Consider the following 22,895-nt stretch of genomic DNA (forward strand, 5'->3'; position numbering starts at 1 on the left):
AGGTTCATTCTAGAGAAGGACAGCTCTGCAGTGTTCTCAGCATCAGAACTGTCTGGTATGGAGCTTTGCATGTGTGGAGAATGCACTATGTGACAATGCCTCAACAAACAATTTTATTTCCCATTACTCTTTGAACTCTCATGTTGTGTGGTGCTGGAGGTGGCCAGGTTGAATTATCTGGTGTAGTAAGTCATTTATTGATGCATACTTAATTAAAACCATTACATATACTTTAAAAAAAAAAAATATTGTCATATTTGTACAGTATAACCACTATACCATTATAATTAATAAACATTTAGCTAGACAATAGAAGTGCAATTAAAGTTAAACTCTTTACCAAAAGAGGCAAATCTATAATTAGACACAATCTATTAACAGCCTGCACCTGAGCATTTAAAAGACAAGGTGCCCATGCATGTCTAGACTAAAGGGCTAGCAGCTTATCACATCTTGCACATATGTGGCACTCCAGTTTGCTATACTTAAATTAACAAGGTTAAGACAGAAACCACCGACGGAGAGTTGTTTTTTTACTAGTATGCCTAGTGAGGAGATTGCTAGTTTGAAATCGCCAGCTAAAACATAGATAATAAGGTGACTGGAACTAGCCGGTCACTAAAGTGCAGAGGGAAGCAAAATCAGCCAGAGTTATCCAGTGCAAAGTCAGAAGGCTCTCAGTCTGTGCGTAAGAGAACTGAGAAGAGTGCAGTTTGTGAAACACCCAGTGTTGGTCCATTAATGAGGAACGGAATAATGCATACTAGAGTTACCCCTCTTTCATTTAAGAAATAAAAAGATAAAAAATGTGAAAATCCTCTTAATTCTCTACTGATTGAGTGAGCAACTCTTTTAACTTGCAATAAAAATGTAGTGACTGTAGCACCTAACTGTATGTTATGCCCATTTAAGAGCACCATCACAGCTATGGGACGAGATCTAATTCATAAAGCTTTCAGTGAAGGACATAACAATTTCTTTCTCATAGGCGTGACCGCCGGGCAAGTATACAAAAAATGTAATACACTTTCGGTTGATAAACCACAAAGGCGGCAGAAAGGATCTGGCCAAGTTTGCTTCCACCATAGGAACAGGTCCTTTGACGGAAAAACTCCCATACGGATTTGAAGAAAGTAGTGCTGGATAGTGCCTTCAAGTTGGGTTGCTAGATACGGCTGGGGGCGCCAGGGGGTATATGAATGAAGGACGGACCAGCTGTGGCATTGTCTTGCCATGTCTGCTTTGTGTAATGTCCAAGAATAAAGTTTAGAGGCCTTGTTGGTGATTTGCCAGCACTATTATTTGCCAGCTATCTCCCACTTGAACTTGAAGTGGCTGGTGTTTGGTTTGCCTAAAAAAACAAATCACTTTGGTTTTGTTGTGATTTAGCGCGAGACCCCACGTGGCCATATATTCCACTAGGCGCTGGAGGCCCAGCTGCATCTGGCTGAAAAGCACAATGTTATCTTTGTATTGTAAAACATGCACAGGTTAATTTGCCAATTTTGGGGGGTCAAATACCACTTCTGCTAATTGAGAGTCAAGTTCCACTGAATAGATGTTAAATTAAGTTGGGGCAAGCACACACCCCTGTTTCAATCCAGTGCACACAGGGATGCTTTGGGTGATTTGATCGCCATTTCCGATTTATACTTGGACCCAAGTGTCTGTGTGTAAGTTAATCACCACATATAACAATTAGGGGCACTCCCCAACTAGCCATTTTTTTCCAGAATTTCTGACACAGCACCTTGTCAAAAGCGGATTTTAAATCAACAAAACAGGCTTAGAGAGTCATATGTTTTCTCTTGGCTTTTCCAGCAAGAAATTATACCACAAGAAGCTTGGTTGTGGTGTTCAGTCCTGCCATAAAACCTGTCTGTATTTGCAATTATGTTGGTTGCAGAGATCAACGCGTCCAGGTCCAAAAACAAATCAGAGGCAAGGATCTTAGCTTCCACATCCATCATAGCAATTAAACGGTAATTCATTGGATCTGTTATTGAACCAGCTTTGTAAATGGGATGCATAATACTGCCTCTCCATGATGGCAGTGTAAAGTTGGTGGTGAAGGCTGATTAAACAATGGAGTAAGGATCGAGGCCCAGAGAGTTTGGTCTTATTTAAATAAATGGTTAGGGAGACCATTCGGGCAAGGAGACCCGTCTGATCTCTTTCTTGAGGGTTAACGGCAATTGTGTATTAGACGACCATTGAGTTCCCGCAGAAGTTTGCAATTGTAGACTTGAAGGAGTACCTTCCACAGTAGGCATATCGGATGGCTTGTTCCTTGCTTTCTGATCCCCTGAAAACACGTCATGATAAAGACTGAGCATCCTGCTTCCAAAATATCTGCATTGTAGTGACAGGTTCTCCCGTTTACAAGGGAGTTCTTTTCAACCCAGAAAAGATGATTGTTTTTCGTTTTGCTTGCATATAAGAGCTTTAACCATACTTGGTCTGGTATGACCATTTAGCAGACCAGATATTGTTCTTATATTGTTGAATACTATTTGTTGCCTAGAATTATGACTGCGCTTTGGGTCCTGTTGCCGAAGCTTTTTAACAGCCCTATTTAGTTTTCTTTTTTACCAACCAGAGTGAGCTGGAGAACCAAGCAGCCCCTTCCTTGATGGTTTTATGATTTTTAGAGTACAGTGCTGCAGAACAACCCAAGAGCATCATAGTCAGGGACTCTCAGAAGTGCATCAGATGTAAAGCTTGCAAAGGGTTGTGCTGACATACAAAGTTGGATATTAAGAGGATTATCGGCTCGATTTCCGTTCCCTTTCATGCTAGGCGCCTGAGATTATGAGCGCTTGATGTTATCAACAGATCATTTCTAGGGGGGTTCAACAGCAATTCAACGTGCTGGCCAAAATGGTCACTCTCCACTCTGTAGGAAATGCTGTATTGCGTAACCATTGAAAATAGTGCCAGGTCAACAAATGTATAATCTAAAATGGAAGAGGCCTTATTTGTGACTCTGGTGAAGGCTGTGGGTTGATCTTGAGGTGAACAACCATTTCATGAATAGAGACCCTGGCTTTTCAAGGCTGTAACACATTCCTTCCCAAGGAGTGAGATGTTATTACCAAGGGAATATTTGCATCCACACTCGTCAATGGAAATTGTTTTTGGTCAGCATAGCTTCCTAATAGGTGCATATTAAAGTCCCCTGATAAGACCAGCCGTGCTTGAGGAAATGTGTATTGTAGAAATTTGACTAATGCATATAGAATTTATCTTCTGCTTTGCCTTTTTATTCAAGTGAATGTAAATATTGCATACTAAAAGGCACGGCTAGCGGGCTAGTTGTAAGGTTGTTGGAGCTGAGAATTTAACACATTGGGCCCATGTGAGGCCTAGATCAATCGAAGCATGTTGCCAAAGCAGATGGGATCCAGCATACATCAGACATTCCACCAACTCTGCCAGCCTTTATTGTTTTTGTGTCTGCTAGATGGTATTCCTTAACGCCTGTGATCGGAATCAGCTTCTACATCCATGTTACCTGCAACAACACCATATCATATTTTGACAGTTGGTTAGTGAAATCTTCCTCTCCCACCTTACTACTAAGGCCATTTACATTCCAAGAACACAGGGATAATATGCTGGGGCTGGCGCTGCTTGAGGTTCATGCTGCCGTCTTGTCCCCTTGCAGGGCATGTGGTTAAATGGCAAGAGATGCTTGTTTCATATAACTGAGTGCATTGGGGGCGGCAGTTTGTTGAATCCTGAAATTCTAAGGAGTATCAGATGGAGGTTCAAAAGGGCTGATTGCTCCCCTTAGCATCACACTACTCTGGGTGTTCCTCCTCAATAATTGGTTCTGTTTTGGACTAAGGGGGCTGGGATAGAGCTCTAGTGCTGTCCTTGACAGTTCTATACCCCATCTTGAGAAACTGTGCCTGTTTTGCCATACTACTGAGGCAGTCCTGATGTCTGACCAGGTGGCAACGGTAATTTCACTTCATAGTGAAACTGGATTAGCCTTAAATTGGATGCGTTCAATGTGATGCGATTGAAGATGTTTAAGAATATTGATGACCCAGACCAGATTTAAAATGGATGCCCTGTTTAAAATATTGTGCCTTCGTCTGGACCTGTAGTGTGGAGTCATCTCAATCCTTATTGATTCTGCATCCAGACTGCCTCCATGCAGTTGAAGATCCTCCTGGCAGTCATGGGCAAAGTTCCATGGGGGCTGAAGTGAGCGTTGAGATGACTGTTCCATGCTATTGTAGGCTAGTGTGTCTCGAGTACATTCTGGTGTGGCTGCCTGGATTGAATGACCAACCAAAACCGCAGGGCAAAGTGGGTTTAGCTGGTGCTGGACTTGACTAAAGTTACTAAGTCGGTTATTGGCCGTGACAGAGGGTTGAGCTGTTGCTTGAACGTGGACAAGGGAAGCCTGCCTTGGGCTAAGTCCAATTTTCTGTTTGCCCTGAAATTTGAGGTGTTATATGGAGGCGCCTTGCTTTGGTCCTCTAAGTTCGAGTCATTGGGTGCTTAGGGTGTTGTGTCTGCTGGCCTGGCTATGCTATCTGGGGCTGCTCAAACAGTATCTCTCTTTCCCAATTGAGTAGGCTCTGGTGATATTGGCTCTTTAGATTGATTGTAAGAGATGGTGTGGTTCTTTTTGTTGGAAAAGTGGGTACAGTGGCCGTAACCTCTGCCTATCTTTGTCCTCCTTTGAGAGTTGTAAACATCCTGGAGGCATTCGTTTTGAGTCTGTTTCTTTATTCAGATTGTTGTTCCTGGCCTTTCTCAGACGCTTATGCTCTCTTTTCGTCATGGGTGGCTTTGCTTTTTGAAGAGCTTCACACTGAGACCTCATGGAAGAGCTCTGTGGTGAACTATGGTCTAGGGGCTCCAGTGGAACCTCAGTATTTATTTTCTCAGGAGTCACCTCAATGTCTTTTTCAGTATCCGACAGAGCACCGTGACTGCGCTCAGGTGGTAGTTTCTGGTCAAGGACGTCCTGCACCCTCCCGGGCTGGCTTACTTCGTGGGTTGCCTGCTGAAAGTTGTTGCTATCAAATTTGGACCAGGCTCGGGTGCCCGGGAAGATTTTGAAAGCTTGACAGCTGCCAAGATTTCTGCCAGAATGGACGGCGTTGTTTTTAAATGATCCATAAATGGATAGCATTGGCACGAGTGATAAAAGGTATCAGGATCTTTCTGCACTTGCTTTATAAGAGTGTTTAGATCTTGCAACTTTTAGTCAATGCCAACAACGTGGACTGTCAGAGAATTTAGAATGTCGACTTGAAGGTCGAGTTCTTAAGAGTGAAAAGAATGAGTTGAGGAAATCACCTCCATCGAGTTTAAGAGTGGGGCCCCCGGGGGCAGTGGCACAAGTCGTTTGTGGGCCCCTGATTGTAGGACTTCATCCCTGCGTGTTTATAAAAATCCAGCTGATGGGATGAGGCTTGTGCGCTGTTCCCCAGCTTGTTACTAAGCTCAAAGAAGATTGCCTCATTGCTGTGGCCCTTGGAGTGATGTGAATCAGTATCAAGCTCAAAGCTGTCCCCAAAGTTTGCTTTCACCGGCAGGCAGGAATCCGTTTGAGCTGGTTCATTAGACCATTGGGTCTTTATTGGAGAAAGCAGGATGTCATAATCATGTTTGGGGCATGAAATTGTGGTTGCGTCCTGCTGCTCAATAATGCTGTGTTAGCTGTCTTTGAATGGACTCAATAAGAGTTCTTGCCATAAGACAGAAGCTTCAGGAGATCTTTCTAGAGAGGAGTTGACTTGGCTCAGTTCACACAGGAGCAAACGGGACCTCCTTGAGGAGACCTGCTTAGAGATTATATTGTTTTGCACAATGACGCTAGAGGACAGATCCATGGAACATAAACCATTATCAGATGCATGCACATCAGCTGTGATTTTAAATTCATTTGGCCTATTTAGATTAGGAGACTTCTTCTCTGTCAGAACAAATTGGGGCAAACACTAACTGACGTGCTATCTGACATACGGCCATGAACGGGGGCAGAGTTTGCCATAGAGGGTTTTTAAAAAACTGTAATTTTTTCCTATCTTAATCTCTTATAGACGGGACTTTGTGTGGCAGATTGCGCTCAGTTGATTTAGATTATTGCTGTATTAAGGAAGGTATCGTTAGAATGAGACCTCAGAGGCACCTTGGGTGTGCTCCTGCAAGGTAAGGCTTTGGTTGACACGTTTAAGGAAGCTCCAGTGTTAGACGATGAACGGCTCTGGTAGAAGAACAGAGAACATAATACCCCTTCAATAGTCGCTGATGACCCCAACGAGTGCACATCTGTCACACAAAGTCCTGTCACTTTTGGCCCTCGTCTCTTGGCGGCTTTCAACTTATCATGCACCTTGCCGGACCTCATTGCGTAAAAGTGGCAAGTAATGGTGAAATAACAATTAATTTATGTAACCTGGCAGAAGTAGTGGTGAATTAACAATGAGTTTGCGTGGACTGGTGCACGGGCCCTTGATGTTTCAATGGTGGGACGGTCACAAGTGACTGGATGAGTGATGTAACTTGGCTCTCTGACCACTCAAATTTGTGACAGATAAGCCAGTTGCAAGTAATTAGATGATTAATGTAACTTGGCTCTCCAGCCACTCCGATTTCCTGAATGACGGAAGGATGCTGTTGCTATTAGGTGATGAAGGCACTACCATACCCCACCTTACACCTTTGGTGGGGGGCAGGAGCATGCCCCACTGATTGTTACAAGCACTGCCACACCCCACCTTTCATTTAAGGTGGGGGGCACGATCGCAACCCAAGAGTTGTTGCAGGCGCTGCCACACCATACTTTTTACCTAGGGTGGAGGGCACAAGCACACCCCAGAGTACATTGCAGGTAACACCTGGACGGTGGTTAAACTGGGGGAAAATAGTGAGCGGGGCACAACAGAGCTCTTGCAAGCCACACCTAGGCTAACCAGGCCGCTTCTGCAGGAGCCCTGGGCGAGAACTCTGCAGAGGTCAGCTACGACTCCTGTGCTCGCTTTCCCACCAGTACCTTTGGAGGTCACAGTGGGCAGCAGGCGGGAGAAACAGAAGGAAGGCCAGAAACTCAGTAAACTGGCCCCCAAAAAGTACCATGCTGCAGGTGTGGCTGGCAGAGAACAAATGACCAGCTAAGGACCAGTAGGCCGTGAGGCGGGTTATGGGGTTGACTGCCGGGCCACAGCCTGATCGACTGGCTCCGCTCTGACTCTCCTCCAGTCCGATCGGATGTTGAGTCGCGGCCAGGAGCAGGAGTACACCGACTCAAGGCTCAGCAGGCAACGCCACAGAGAAAGCACCATCCTGGGGGAGGAAGAACCCCTCCCCGGTCTGGCAGTCACTCAATAGTCTCCTCACCCCGCTGCCATGTGCACTCGCACTGCACCCATGCTGTTCAGCAGCATTCGCTTGCAGTCGTGGACTCACGGCTGCTCAGCGTTCAACATTCTCCTGGCGTTCTCTGCCCAGAACCAATGAATATAGTAAAGGTTCTTTAAAAATTCATAATCTTCATTCTTTGTGTAACGTTTTTACATGAGACAATGCCAGCAGAAGACGTCTAAGTGGCGGTGCTAGCTGAGACAACCTGATTTGGGGATACTGACACCATGGAAAGGGGTGACAAATTCAGGCAGCATCTGCATACTCTCACATTTGTTGAGGGGCACCCGTGGCAATCATCAACGTGGACCATTAATTAAGATGTCGATGTAGGCGGCAACAGGAATAAACATTGATCCTGTTAGTTACTTTCAAAGATTCTCACGATTTAAGGAGACTTTGGCCCTCATTCTGACCTTGGCGGGCGGCAGAGGCCGCCCGCCAAAGTCCCGCCGTCAAGTTACCGTTCCGCGGTCGAAAGACCGCGGCGGTAATTCTGACTTTCCCGCTGGGCTGGCTGGCGGTCGCCTTCAGACCGCCAGCCAGCCCAGCGGGAAAGAGGCTTCCACGATGAAGCCGGCTCGGAATCGAGCCGGCGGAGTGGAAGCTGTGCGACGGGTGCAGTTGCACCCGTCGCGTATTTCACTGTCTGCGCAGCAGACAGTGAAATACATGTAGGGGCCCTCTTACGGGGGCCCCTGCAATGCCCATGCCAGTGGCATGGGCACTGCAGGGGCCCCCAGGGGCCCCGCGACCCCCCCTACCGCCATCCGGATCTCGGCGGTCCGACCGCCGGGATCTGGATGGCGGTAGGGGGGGTCGGAATCCCCGCGGCGGTGCAGCAAGCTGCGCCGCCGCGGAGGATTCAATGGGGCCGCGGTACACTGGCGGGACCCCGCCAGTGGTGCCGGTCCGACCGCGGCTTTACCGCCGCGGTCGGAATCCCCATTGGAGCACCGCCGGCTTGTCGGCGGTGCTCCCGCGGTCCTCCGCCCTGGCGGTCAAAGACCGCCAGGGTCAGAATGAGGGCCTTTATCTGCAGTCATTGCTCCTTTCTTTTCGGGATGTGCCACTGGGTGTGCAGGTGTCACCTGACTTCAATTCTCGACATGGAAACCTCATTTAAAGATTGCGATGGTACTTGCAAGAAATTATCTCGTATAATTTTCCTATTGTTTCCACGCTAATAGCGCTACAATGTTGCGGTAGCCAGGAACCTGCTACTTAGATTCAGGATTTCATTTTCCAAAGAACAGTTGCTTCCTTGAGAGTTTATTAAAGGACAGTCGATGAACACAGAAGCATTCTGAAAATCAGGTATTGTTGAGAAACTAACTTCAAGCTATTTTTGAACATGTGACTTAAGGTTCAGGAATTATTTGCATTGGAGCTACCATGTGAAGGAACAGAAAGAATTTCACATCAAGATTATGACCACACAGGATAGGTATAAATTATTATGCATAATATATAATAATAGGTTCTTATCAAGAGATAGATTTACTGCTAATGAAGCACAGAATATTAATGTTTGTTCATTACTTTCCAGCAGCACAGTAGTCAAGTAGAAACTACGTTTATCTTCATCAGAGTGCATAGTTTGAAACTCGAGGGAGTTATCTTACCAATAGAGAAGTGATGAAGAAAAATAAAGATCATCGTCTCCTGTTTTGCTTTAGTATCAGGAAACAGGAGTTTCATATTTTATAAAATACAGAGAGTTGGTTATGTAAAGACGTATTTACGGTTTCACCCAGCCACTGGAATGGATAAATACAGAACTTTCATATCAAGATATTTCTATTGCCTTTAGATGCCCACTTCAACCTCAGATGTCAGTCCCTGGCGGAGTGACGAGTCAGATTGGTGGTTTCTGGTGTCTCTGTTTTCACTCATCTCAAATCCCTTACTTCAATTCTACTATTGGCCCTTATATTCTTGTTGTATTTGGTGGTCACTGGTGGAGGTAAAACCTTAGTGCTTCCTGACAGCTGTTAGTCTAAAATGATGTAATCTATTGTAGAGAAGTGCCTCCCACTGTGTAATTTCTCAGGCAATGAAAGAAGATTTGTTGATAGACTGAGACGAATGCAGTAAACACGTTGACCAACTACTATCATATGGAGATCGTCCACCACAGATGTAACCATGTACTCCAAGTCCATGGCTCACCTCAGTTCAGGCGGAGACACATCTACCAATCTATTCTTTTCAACATAGACCTGGAGTTGAGCTATCACAGTCTTTGATGCATATATAGATATGCAGGGTTAAGCAAAGTGTCTGATGTTACTTTAGTCATCTGTGCTAAAGGATTTTTTTTCAGCAATAGAGATATTATTGCTAATTGAAAATCGCCTGGAACATGTCAAGAGCAGAACAAATCATTGATGTGATAGATTGTAGAATTTTCTCAAGCATACATAAAGAGTGCACTTGAGCACTTACCTGTGGCCCTGGGTTTAGAGCCATCAGCAATTGGCAACAACTGAAAATCAGTAAAATCTGCTTTCTCTCCTGCCAGATACATTGATCAGTCATGAAATGCGGGGATACTCGTGCACCAACGTGCTAATCTGATCTACTAAGGGTGAAGTTAAATTAGTCCTGTTTTCTGTAATAACTGGTCTAGACTAAAAAAAAAGATGAAGAACAACACTCCATTGTAAGATGACTGAGGCAAAAGAACCAAAAACATGGTCTGAATTCTTGCTACGTTTTGGGTGCATCACAATAAACAAATGACACTGAGAGTCAGAGGAGGAAATGGGGGAAAGTAAAATGGGCCAGCTCTCCTACCCCCAAACTTAGTCCTAACACATCTCCCAGGGAATGGAGAACCTTGCCTATAGAGGATACAGACTGCTTGCAAATGTAATTAATGTATTAACACAAAGAGGTCTGCACTGAGGCCTTCTCAGTGATGATAAAATAGACATACAACAGAACTGTTGAGCTCCCTCTCATTGAAAACCTATGTAAATCTCCTCAAGAAATCCTCCTGGGTTTCGGCTAACCTGCCTGGTAGACCAGAGACTGTCATGGGTCTGGAAAAAGGCCAGTTTCATAGATCCACAGGAAAGGGGCAGAGTTAGCTTAAGTGGGTCTCCCAATTTTTAATGTGGAACTTGGTAGCCATGTTATCTGTGTGGCCTATAAGTGCAAAATGGTTTTAAGGGTCCAAAAGACTGCTATTAACTCTAGCATTTAAAATGAAGGATGAAGGATGAGGTTTGTGTAATTGGAATGACCTATGGACTGTGACTTCAGAGCTGTGAAAAAGAAGAACACCATTAGAAGGTTTGCCATCTTAAAACACCAGAGGAATCATCCAGCATCTACAAAACAGTTGTTTTGACTGATTTAATAGTCAAGTCAAGCCCTGATTGGCTAAATATCAGACACCTGGCTATAATCAGCTACAGATGACAGCTGCACCCAGCAGGGAACCACAGACACATGGGAAGCCAAGAGAAGGACACTCATTTAGAGCCACCCTTCTGCAGAGAAGGGGTAATTTCAAACGTTGTGGCTAAATCTGCTGAAGCCCCCTTCTACTCAATAGGGGAACTCAGCTGACCCTCTAATACAGCTACAATGGAGAAGCCCTGAGCAGACTTTCCCACAATAAGTGACTATCAGGAGCCTGTGTGGGGAAATAAGAATGAGGGTTAGTTCGCCTTGTCTTTTGGATTGGAGAAATCAGTCCTTTAAAATGTTGCGTATACTTACTGTGATCAATATAATGTATAACCTATTAAACCTTTAAAAATGGCTTACAGCTGTGGAATCAAGACACATTTATCACAACTTGTGGAAGAAGATAAATCAACTATGCTTAACGAGGCATCACCTTGCATCTACCTACAGCAGAAGATGCTGAGAAGATCTGAGCGTGGTAAAGGCTCCTCAACTCTCATAGGTTAGTCACACGTATGGCTATCCATTCCTTTACAAAAATCTTTACATTTACATAGACCACAGGTTCAGCTCTGGATTACTTAATACACCATGAGCAAGTGCCATACCTTGGTGATCACACTGTTCATGTATCTTATACTGAGATCCATATTATTATGGTACACATCCAAACAGAGTTATCAGAAATGTTCAAAAGTCTGTATTGCTCACTTCTTAAGTGGTTCTCCTGGGCTGCTGCACATGAACGCATTATCAACTTAAGGACCTACACATTAGCACCTACCCAATAGACCTTCCTAGGGAAGGTGAGATAAATAGCCTCTATGTGAGTGATCCACACCCTGGTGACACGACTCATTTAAGTGATCCTATGGCCTGACATTGTCAGTTCTGGTGGAAACTTCATAAGGGGTTACCATACTTGTAGTCATCTGACATTCTTTAATGCAGGTGCAGCCACAAGCCATTGTCCTTGAGTACAAAGGTGACAACACGAATCAAGTTTCTTCCTGTGTTTCTTAATCTATAGGTCACTCTCCTTGTGTGAGTATATCAAATATTTCAAAACATTACCAGACCATGGCACTCATAATATAAGTTTTATACTTTGACCGGACAGCAGATTGTGCTCAGTCAATTTAGATTATTAGTGTATTATGGAAGGTATCATTAAAATGAGGCCTCAGAGGCACCTTGGGTGTGCTCCTGCATGGTAAGTCTTTGGTTGATACCTTTAAGGAAGCTCCAATGTTAGACAGTAAGCGGCTCTGGTAGAAGAACAGTGAACATAATACCACTTCCCCGGTTAACAAGGCAAATTCTTGGAAAAGAAACAAATAATTGGGTCATAGCACCTATGGAAGAAAGATTAAACTCAGCTGAGCTTTCTTTAGCCTTTTTCGCTTCACGTCACAGATATTATATACCAAAATGGAGCTAGTCATAGGGAACGTATTCTGTCCAGAAGCTTGAAACCCTTTTTTAATTGCATGTGTGGCAGGCAGAGGCTTTGCAGAACATCCAACAGTCTGATTATGCAAAGGAAAACAAAAGTTGCAATGCCCATTGGCCCCGCTAGGGGACTCTTTACCGGAGATCTTCTGTATTTTGCCGATGTGAAGAGTGAGGTGCAATGGATGGTGTGACTAAGTGAGTAGACTGGTGTAGGGTGAGGTTACAAAAAACAAAGGGGTACCCTAATCTTTTTAATATGCTGGTGCCCTTGTTATCATGAAATACTATATGCAATAGTTTATTCTGCAGAAAGGATATAATGGTCCAAACTGGCTCAAAAGGTAATGAGTGAAAAGGAGGTCGACATGTTTCTTGCCTCTTTGTAGTCAAAACTAATCATAGCAATTCATCATGACCGACATCCTAACCTACCTGTCATCTGGGTCGTCAAAGTGAACAAGTACTTGTAATCGTGCCCATGAGTCTTCACACAGGTCTGTAGTATACCATCAAGTTTAAAAAGCGACCATATTAGGAGGGATAAACTGCCCGAGCATGAATAGCAAGGAAAACGCTCATTGGTCCTAAGAGTAGTGGGAAGGAGGAGCACTCTTCGCCCAAGACTTACCCGTCCTCTGCCACCACAGCTGCAATATGTACATATTATGCCTTAATGCAAATATATTTTTCTTTGCTTTGCAGAAATATTCTGGTCATCAGGGCCTACTGTCAGGACATCCTATGAGTGTGGAGTCCATCTGGTCTGTAGATAATCACTTGTTGGGAAATCTGTCAGATATTCCAAAACCAACTACAAACAATATTACTCCATTGTTTACTCAAGCGCAAACAAGAATTATTATGAATTATTATGAAGTAATGTACCTTTAATCACTCCATTGTGGCTTTATAGATTTATTGTTCCACAAAGTCACATGCCGAGGCAACAGACATCTGGGCACACACAAGGAACTTGCGGTGCGACACACAGTAATAATACACCTCACTGCTGGTGCACAACAACAAGGCTAAAACATATGTTGAGTTGCTAGGGTTTTCATTCAGAGGAGACATAGCTTAACAGTGCTGGAAGGACGGTTCCTTTTGAGCCTAATCTATGACTGGTTTGCAGAGGGTTGGTCTCTACCTATAGTGGCTTAGCGCAAAAAATGACAGAATGGAATGCTGCACAGAGTAATTACTAGTGGTTATGATGAATTCATCCATCACCTTTTGTTCTAACCAGGTTTGTATACCCTTGTGTGTATACTGCTATTGGATTTTTGCAGGATTTGGCAAACTCACTTGTTGCCTCTACCAAACGTTCCTATTTAAGATCCCAAAGCAACACTCCAGCTCTGAGCGATTTTGAACCACAAACAAAAAAACAGCTACATTTACTAAAGTAAAGTTCTTTACAAGATTGCATAAATATTGGAGGAAAGAGGAAACATTCTGCATTTCAATCACAAGGCCGTATTTTCAGTTTGACAGTCCTACAAACACTGGACCATTGACTCCTCACAATTTATGCATTCTTTAGAAGAAGCATCTAAGAACGTAATCCAACCAAGGAACACAAAAAGCAGACACCAGAAATAGAAATTCTTTAAGTTTGATAACCAGGGAATGCTGCCCTTCTAGTAAGGACGGTTCTGGGTCTCTCATGACTTTTAGAGTCATTTGTTAATTGTGTGGATTCCATTAACCTTTATACTATTTTGGAGAAGTCACATGTGATGGTAATGGGCCCTGGAGCCACTTAGAATAGGCAGTTTACCATCATGGGAGCAAAAATCACAAAGTTCCCCTCGTTTTGATATCTTGGGGTTTTGTATGATGAAAAAGAAAATTGTAATTTTTTGATGCCGGCTACGCGGTCTCTTTTTAGGAGAACCATGGGTGCAATTTTTAATTTTTGCCACCAGACTTGTTAATAGACCATTCCTGAAGATATACAACGCTAAATGTAGATCTGCAGTATAATATGGCAGTGAACTTTGAGATTATGTTGATTGCTTAGGGCTCAGGTGGTAGAGAATGTTTTTTATAAATGCTCGTTAGCCTTGTTTTGTGGCTCCTCTGCTTTCAATGTTCATGAGGAGGTTGGGGAATGTTATATAACTGATTTAACTTTCTTGCATCCACTTTTAAAATGGCTGTCGATGTGGGATAAACAAGAATTAGAACGGAATCAGCAAATTTTGAAGGCTTGCCTCTCATTGTAATGGGGAAGAATATTCCAGGGTTACAGTAGGCCCAAAGGGGTCCCCGCCTCTTGGTGGGCTGAAGTTATTTACCCTCCTGAATCAATTATGAAACTTGATATTGTGTGGATGAAGGAGAACTTCCTTGCCAGCAGAAAACCTAACAGGAAGGCCATAGAACTGCATAGAGGTCGGTGTGAACATTTGTTATACTCAAAACAACTTTACTTATTGAACCCTATTTGATGTATGTTGATATAAGCCTCAATTGTTACCTTCTCACACAATTCCTTATGGGAATGATACACCAACTGTTCGCTTTCCCTAGGGGGTGTTTTTTACTGAAGTATCTCTCCCCTTGTCGTTGTGAAAACTTTTCAACTCAAGATACCCTTTATTATTTCTTTTTTCTGTGATTTATACTTCCCCTTCTTAGAGGTTTTAACCTCACTTAAGTGGGACCGGCATTCATTTACTTACAGATGTTAACCCCTGAATATATCTGTTTGTCTGTGGTTAGTTTTTTTGATGGGAGCTATTGAAAAACGATAGTGTGTTGATAATTTGTTTAATCCTATTTTAATTAAGTAATTAATATAGATGTAATATATATATATATATATATATATATATCTTGTGATTTCATATTTCTAAAAAATGTATATACGTTGTATGTATTTTGTTGATAGATGCATGATTACTGGAAATTATTTTTCCGAAATGAACAATGACTGACTGATAGTTAAGTACAAACAGATTAATAAAGCACTCATTTTCTTTATGTCTCTCTTTACACATTTTTAAAATTAATGTCACCATATCCAGGTGGAATGTGGACTTGGCAATTTACAGATTACTGATTCAATGTATAATTGTTTCAATGTTGTGTGTGCCATAATTCAGGTAGCCTTAAGCCTCTACATAGTAATATTGTAAACAGTAAGATACAATACCCTAACCTGTCATTACATTCGTTGTGCAGTTATCGGTTTATTGATAGGTACTTTGATGTTGGAAATAAGAACCAGCAAAGAAAAAATATAAATACTGCAAAGACATATTCTAACACACAACTTTTCCTTCTAGGGGGGAGTATTCTATTTTCTGGAACATGTGGGGGCAGACAAATCTTCGTGGAGCTTCTTCTTCCAACAAGTCTACCACCCTACTTGGAAGATTGTGTTCAGTGGCTGTCATCTCACCAGAGAGACATGGAAAGACATTGAGCTGGCTAAGTTCTCTAAGGTGAATCTACAGCACATATGGGCGCCGTTGGACTGGAATCCTGGACGAGCTCACATAATGGGATATGCAATAAAATAGTGGTATCCCAGTGAAGTAATGAAAAAGGCCCTGGCGTTTTGTTGCCTTTCTGTACTAATTACATGATACGGCGTTTTCAGAGATATGGGATGTAATGTGCCAATTACATTTTAATGAGCTGCCTTGCATGTCAGTGTTGACTTTGTCTTACCTTGAGCTCAGCTTGAGGGCAGGGTCGGACTGGGACAGAAAAGAACCACGGGCAGGAAAATAAAAGTGTCCCCATTCGTGAATTACCTAAAAAAAAAAGTGGCCCATTTTGCAAATTGGGGAAATGTCGAACTAGTAAAGACACTGGATGTGTGTTTTGCAAGATATCAGAGTGCATGCATTTAAACTTTCTGTAGACAACGTTTGTGGTAATATCAAGAAAATCACCAGTAAAACACCGGCCCACCAGTCCATAACACAGGCCCACATCAGCTCCAAAATTACCCTCACACTTACCTGCCAGAACACCCCTTCGGACAGTGCCAGTTTGCCCTACAGGTCTGCTTGAAAAACAATGGTTGTCAGGGGCGAAGCTTGGTCAATAAGATTTAGGGGGAGGTGTCAGCGGAAAGGGAGAGGAATGCGGTTTAGTAAGTGAGAGAAAGCACATTATTTTGTGAAATAAACACCACTTTATTAGTCTTTCGAAATGCTGAAGGAGAGACAGTGTGTGCGTTTTTGTCTGTGTGTGTACAAAGTCCTGGTGAAGTCCGACTGACACCGCATAATATCCGACTGAAAGCACCTGTACCCAACTATTATCACAAGGTACTTTTATTTAATGGGTGTAATTCTCCAAATACCAACCCCCCCTTCTAAAGCCACTACCCTGGTGGTTGTAGCCAACCGCAGGGCAAGAGTCTGGAGAACTCTATAAGAACTAATGAGAAAACACGTGTAATTTTCCACCTCTTTCCCAGAATGTGACTCTATTGCCTCTCTCAAGCAAACCCGGAAGCGTTTTTGTTATGCAGTGCTCTCTGTATGAAAAAAAACTTTAGGCATTCACTTTATTTGAAAATACATGTAAGCGGGGCAGCTTTCACATAAAACATTAGTGAAAAATAAAAGTTGCATATATAAGTCACGTTATTACTTTACCAAGGACTATACATGCTACTTTATCCCTTGCCTAAAAAGGGAAGGTGTCTTAGTAGCTTCATAAAATTAAGTCAAATAAAACACAATGAATCGTATGCTAGCATCCCCAAAAATACAACTGCTTGCTCATTGTTGTTTGTTTAATTTATTGTCCTCACTTGAGAAAAGGCATGTCTCGTTTAATATGACAAATATACAAATAATTTGAAATATTTGATCAATAATTTGATTAGTTCAGGTGGCTAATTACCTTGTGTGTCTCGGTCGCTTTACACTATGATGAACGAACCTTCCTCTCTAAATCACACGGAGCTCTGACCCAGTTCCATATTATCAGGTTAGCCATGATGGTTCCAGAGCTTTATTGGTGAGAAAATAAGTGCTGGGCCCTTCTCAAGAGGACACCTCAGCTTGCACCACCCATTGCTTATACCAGCTCTGCCAATGACAATACCACCACAAATACTAACCATCACACCCCTATACGTGTGACAATTCAGACTATTCCTGGCCTCCCAGAGCTTTAGGAATAGCATGTGCAGCAGGTATTAATCATTTTTAAGGTATATTGAATTAACAGCTGTCTTTGTGCGCCTCTCTAATTTAGACAAACTGTGCCACAACGTGGCAGACTATCATAAGTGCTAGTGTTGAGAATTAAGTGCCGGTGCTGAGCACCGGAAGCCACTGGCTCAAATTAGGCTCTGGATGGATCTCTCAAACGATCATACATTTAATGAACAGAGATGGATATGTATGAAATGTATTGTGGAATATACACATGAGAGGAAGGACTGTCCCACCAATGATACACAATCATATTAATGTTTTTTCAAGACCTGATGAAGATAAATAGATGTGCGGTACATGAAGAGAGCCTATTCAATATGCTTTGCAAAGAAATACCATCTGAAAGCATCTACAAATCAGAATCTGGGCCATTGCGGTTAAATGTAAATTTGTCCTCTTGTGTTGTGTAGGGGTGTATTTCAGTGTGTGAGGCATCTTTTCAAAGTGGAGGACAGATTTTGAAAATATTGTTGACCGGTTTATCCTCCAGTGGCTTTTGTGAAGGACTGCACGTACTGTCTGCACCAACTATGGAGTGTCAATTTGAGATAGAAGAACCTATAGGATTTTAACTGTATAAAGTATTTATTTTTAAGCCAAACTGCTAGTCCTTAAGCAATTACGGAACGTAATTGTTTGTCCAAAGTGCACCACTACATGAAACACTGTCATTCCCCTTTAGGTCTCTGCTTGGCCTATGCTCCGATTGAACCCCAAACTCGTTCTCTACTTGAATTGTGCCTTTTATAACGCATTCTCTATCCCTGGAAACCATTAGCCAATATAACAAGCTTTGGCACTGCCAACAGATCTCGCTTTAGTGGAATGCTGTATGTGAAGCATTACAAATAAATAGCATGATAATTAATATGTATTTGTGTGAAAGCAAAGGACTGTAGAATATTATTAGTGTAGGTTAAAAGGCTATGTGATAATACATGTAAGTTAATGACTGCCCTCATCGTACCTGTGCTGCTGCCAGAGAAAGACTGACATCATAAACGATCTAGTTATCAAAGATACATTTACACCATTACCTGCCATGTGTGTGCCCCTGAAAGTTCATGATCAGCCAGCTGAATAAATAAAAAGATCAAAGCTGCGTGGAGGGCAGGCACTTTTTTGTGGAAGCACCCACCTCCTGCCCAATCAAAACTTGCACTCCTAGCTACCAACATGTATGCAAAGCCAAAGTCACTCCAGTGAAGCTCGCATAATTGTCTGGTGTCAGCTGCACTGTCAAGCCAGGCCATAAAAAAACTTTAGACCCTAACTCGTAGAACCCATCATTTTAGATTTTAAGTTTAGGGGAATAAAGACTGAATGCTGTGTTCTCCATCAAGGCGGCTAACAACAGAACGACTTGAAGAGCTCTCGTTGCATGAATAGGTATTTGTTTTTAAGAGACAGAAGCATGCATTCTTGGATCTTGAGGGACAAACAGCCAAAAGGAAGGCTTTGACAGATAGAATAATAAAATGCAGGCTCTAGGACTGGAAACATAAATAATAATACAAACAGGAGTAAGAAAGCATGACCCTACAGTACCCCACTCACAGATAAGTATACCCTCATGAAAACATAAACATAATTTTTCTCAAAGGCCTGAAGGTCAGACTGCTGTAGGGCCAAATTATCGTATCTGATGCCTATAGCTAAAAGGGAAGAAATACAATTTTAAAGTCTAATGGTCATTCTCCCCAGGTATGCCTCTCTAGGTGTAGGTTGAATGTTATCAACAACTACATACAATTGCCAAAAGACACAGATACCTTACAAAACACTATGAAAAGGTGAGAAGCAGACATCTGCAGTAAAAAGGGACCAACTTAAAACTAAGGTAAAATGCTACACTGAAGGGACTGGGGATAGAAAAAGGACCTTACTTATTTAGCAAGCAATGCATCATCATACTCTATATGTAAGATACTATGGTTAGAATCTTACAAGCGAGCAAGAAAGGTGTGATCTTCCAGAAGAGGACATCGTACTTAGGGGAACCATGAAATTAACGTATTTGACGTATAAACCTTTCACAATGAGACAGCATTATTTGCAAAATAAATATGTCTTGGTTTATTGTGGAAGTGAATGTGAACACAGGCATTCAGAATTGCTGCTTACATAAATTTAGCCCTTTAAAGCAAGAAATTCTGATTTTACCGTTCTTGTTTTATTGCTAGTAGCACACACAATGTCTCTCACACACAGTCAAATCATAATTTCTCTTATACACTGACAAAACATTGTCAAACACACAACAATCTTAGATAAAAAAACACAGACAAGACCATCTCAGCACTGGAAATAGTGGTGGTGCCAGAGATGGTAGAGGTGGTGGCAGTGCTTGATGGTTTATTGGTGGTGGTAATTGGGATAGTGGCGGCAAAGCTGATGCTGGTTAATTACGATGCTAATAGTGGTGACCATAATGATCTTAAAGAGAGTGATGGTAATGGTAGTAGTGGTGGAAATTGTGGTGTTTGTAGTGGAGTAGCAGTAAAATACCTGAATTTGAATCGCTTCCTAATGTGAGGAGAAAAGAATTGCAGCCATACATCATAAATCAGAAAAACATATTAAAAGTCGGTGAAAGGATATGACACTCTGAAATATGAACTATTCATCTAGGGAAAAAAAACTGTTCCTGCTCCTGAGTTTAATTAAAAAAAAAAAAACTATATATATAAAGGGGCAGGGTAGGGATACTCTTCCTTCCATAGGTCTTCAGGTGGTACACCCAGAGCTCAAATAAACATTACTTTAAAAAAAAAAAAATACATATCTGCGATTCCACAGGATTCCTGCAGGTTTGTGACTTTTTAAAAAAAAAAAAAAAAAATGGCTGCCGTTGGCTGCCATGATTAACAAAGGGGAGGGGGCACATAGCCCCCTTCCCAAGCCTCAACAAGGCCCTGGGGACCCCATCCCTCAGGGACAAATTTTATGAAAAACGGACAGCAGTGCACTGCCCCTTTGCCTGGGCTAATTACGGCCCCGGGGAACCCTTCCCCAGGGCTCCATACATCATGAAAGGGAAGGGGGCATGCAGACCCCCTCCCTGAGCCTCACTCAGGTCCTGGGGCCCACATCCCCCAGGGTGATTAAATATTAACTGGATGGGGGGATGTGGCCCCCCCTTCCTGAGTCTGTAAAGGCCCTGGAGGCCCCATCCACCTAGACGGACTCTAATGTGGTGTCACAGGGAGCCCATCCCCTGGACACCATTTCCCTCCCATCAAGAGCGCAGGCAGGGAAACTTGTTTGCTCTCACCTGGCGGTAGGTTTGAAAATGCTCCCACCAGGTTGGAGTAGACTCTGGATTCCCTGCCTGCAGACTTGGGGCAGTAAAAATCTCAGATTACTCCAGCCTGTGGGAGCAAGTAAAAACAGCTGCTTCTGCCGGGCTGGGGCAGTGCCAGCTCATGCAGCACCAAGGATGGGTGCACATGGGGAGCCAGCAGGGCCGCAAGAGCCCTGGGGCTCCCCTATGGTGCCCAGCATAGTGTGCTAAGGGTACCCGGGGTGGGCACATGGGCAACCATATATAGCCCCAAAGGAAGGGATTCTTAGGGGCAACTATCATCTCAGGGTGGGGGGCCGCCCACAGAGAGTTGGACGCAGGTCCTTCATCTGTGCACAGCGAGGGGTTATTTTATGCATTGTAATAAAATATTACTTTACTATAGAAAAAAACACACAAAAAACGTTAAAGTGATGTGTTAGTTAGGTCAAAATTTCAGTGAGAACGTAATGTTTTAAACTACAAAAACAGTGAAATTCACCAGTTATAGTTATCTCTAGTAACTATAACTCATGCCTTAAGGTAACTATAATGCATGCCCCAGCATACACAGCTAATTACCCCAAATATTACTTCACTCTTGACATGTTCTGTAATATCTTTGATAACATACTGCAGCACCTGAAATTACATCATTGATGACAAGACTGTGTATGGCGATGGCATGAGCTATAGTTATTTCAGGGCATGTCACTATAAAATCACTTTAACCTTTGTTATATCTATATATCTATATGTAAATATATGTATATATATATATATATACATATATATTAACACAAAAAACAAAGCTTTTGTAATGCAGTGTTATAGATAGGTGAATTTTCCAGTGTTAACATTAACACTATGAACTGAAAAAACACAGATATTCAGCGAAAACACCGATATTCAGCAGTTATAGTTCGAAGCATTAACTATAACTTGTGCCACCACAATGATGTAATTTAAGAAGTCATCAGTGATGTCATAAATGAAGTCCTAGAACATGTCAGGAGCGATGTCATATATGAGGTCAAAAGCAGTGCATGTAGGGGGCACATGTTATACTTAGCAGTGCTAACTATAACTGGTGAGTTGCTGTGTGTTTTTTTAGTTCCTAAATTTAATATTGTCACTGAGATATTCACCTGATTATAACGTTACTTTAACCTTTAGTTTTTCAAGTGAATTTCTAAGTTTAAAAAAAAAAGTTATTTTTTATCACACCTAACTAAATAAATAAGTATATGTATATATATATATATATATATATATATATATATATATATATATATATATATATATATATTTTGACGGACTACTCCAATGATTATTTGCGCTACTCTAAGAATGTTCATCTTGTGTAATGTTCCCAGCGTGGTTGTCATAGTCTTTGTATCTATTGTTACATAAACTTCATATTTATATTTAAAAAAGGCACTGATCAGTTTTTCCTATACTGTACACTATTTGTTTTACTACGCACATCCATTTTTAAGTTGTGTGATCGATCTTGCAGGAGCGGGTGGCTCACAGGAGACTCACAAGAATGTAGAATTCAAAATTTCATTCTAATATATTGTTCTGAGATCTTTTTCATTTGGATAGTTATTACTAAATACTAATCTTTAATAATTGAGTCATTACAGTATGTATATTGTAATATTTATTCTGCTTACAAACTTATGGCCCTTGCAAGACAATCGCGGGAGCCGAACAGACAATCCCCTTCGTGGAGCACGAGGGGGCTTTACTTTCTGTCCAGTTCTCACGATCCACTCACTAAATCATACAATTAGAATTAAATTCATAACAGTGTATTTTTGTAATTTTGAAGCGAGTAAAACGTGAGAAGTGTTGGTTAAAGTAGAAAAACAGTTGATGTATTGTTGAATTTCAGATATAAAGAAAGTTCTCAGTTTTTACAATCTTGTGAGCCTCTCACGGGATGCCCGGGAGAAGTAAGACATCACAAGGAAGGACAGTGATTAGTTCATACGAATGCCTTTATTTAGCAAAGAAAGATTCCTTCCTTGTTGCTTCATTTATCTATTGGGTTTGCTGTGCAATGCAAATTACCACACCAGCCTCTTTTAACTCCATTAACTTCTGCTGAGCACAACTCAAGAGACTTCCTTCTTCAAAGCACCGAGGGC

General features: G+C 42.2%; 1 protein-coding gene across 1 annotated transcript in view; it reads left to right on the forward strand.

Annotated features, from left to right (window-relative positions):
- The window catches only part of LOC138294083 (thiol S-methyltransferase TMT1A-like), a 189,338-nt gene extending 172,891 nt beyond the window's left edge, over window positions 1–16,447 (forward strand). Inside the window, exon 2 of the mRNA XM_069233318.1 lies at window positions 15,558–16,447. Coding sequence (XP_069089419.1) covers window positions 15,558–15,794 — 237 coding nt within the window. The 3' untranslated portion in view covers window positions 15,795–16,447. The remainder of the gene's footprint in view (window positions 1–15,557) is intronic.
- Window positions 16,448–22,895: the final 6,448 nt, after the last annotated feature.

Source organism: Pleurodeles waltl, chromosome 4_2, assembly GCF_031143425.1.
Source record: "Pleurodeles waltl isolate 20211129_DDA chromosome 4_2, aPleWal1.hap1.20221129, whole genome shotgun sequence".
Lineage (NCBI taxonomy): Eukaryota > Metazoa > Chordata > Amphibia > Caudata > Salamandridae > Pleurodeles > Pleurodeles waltl.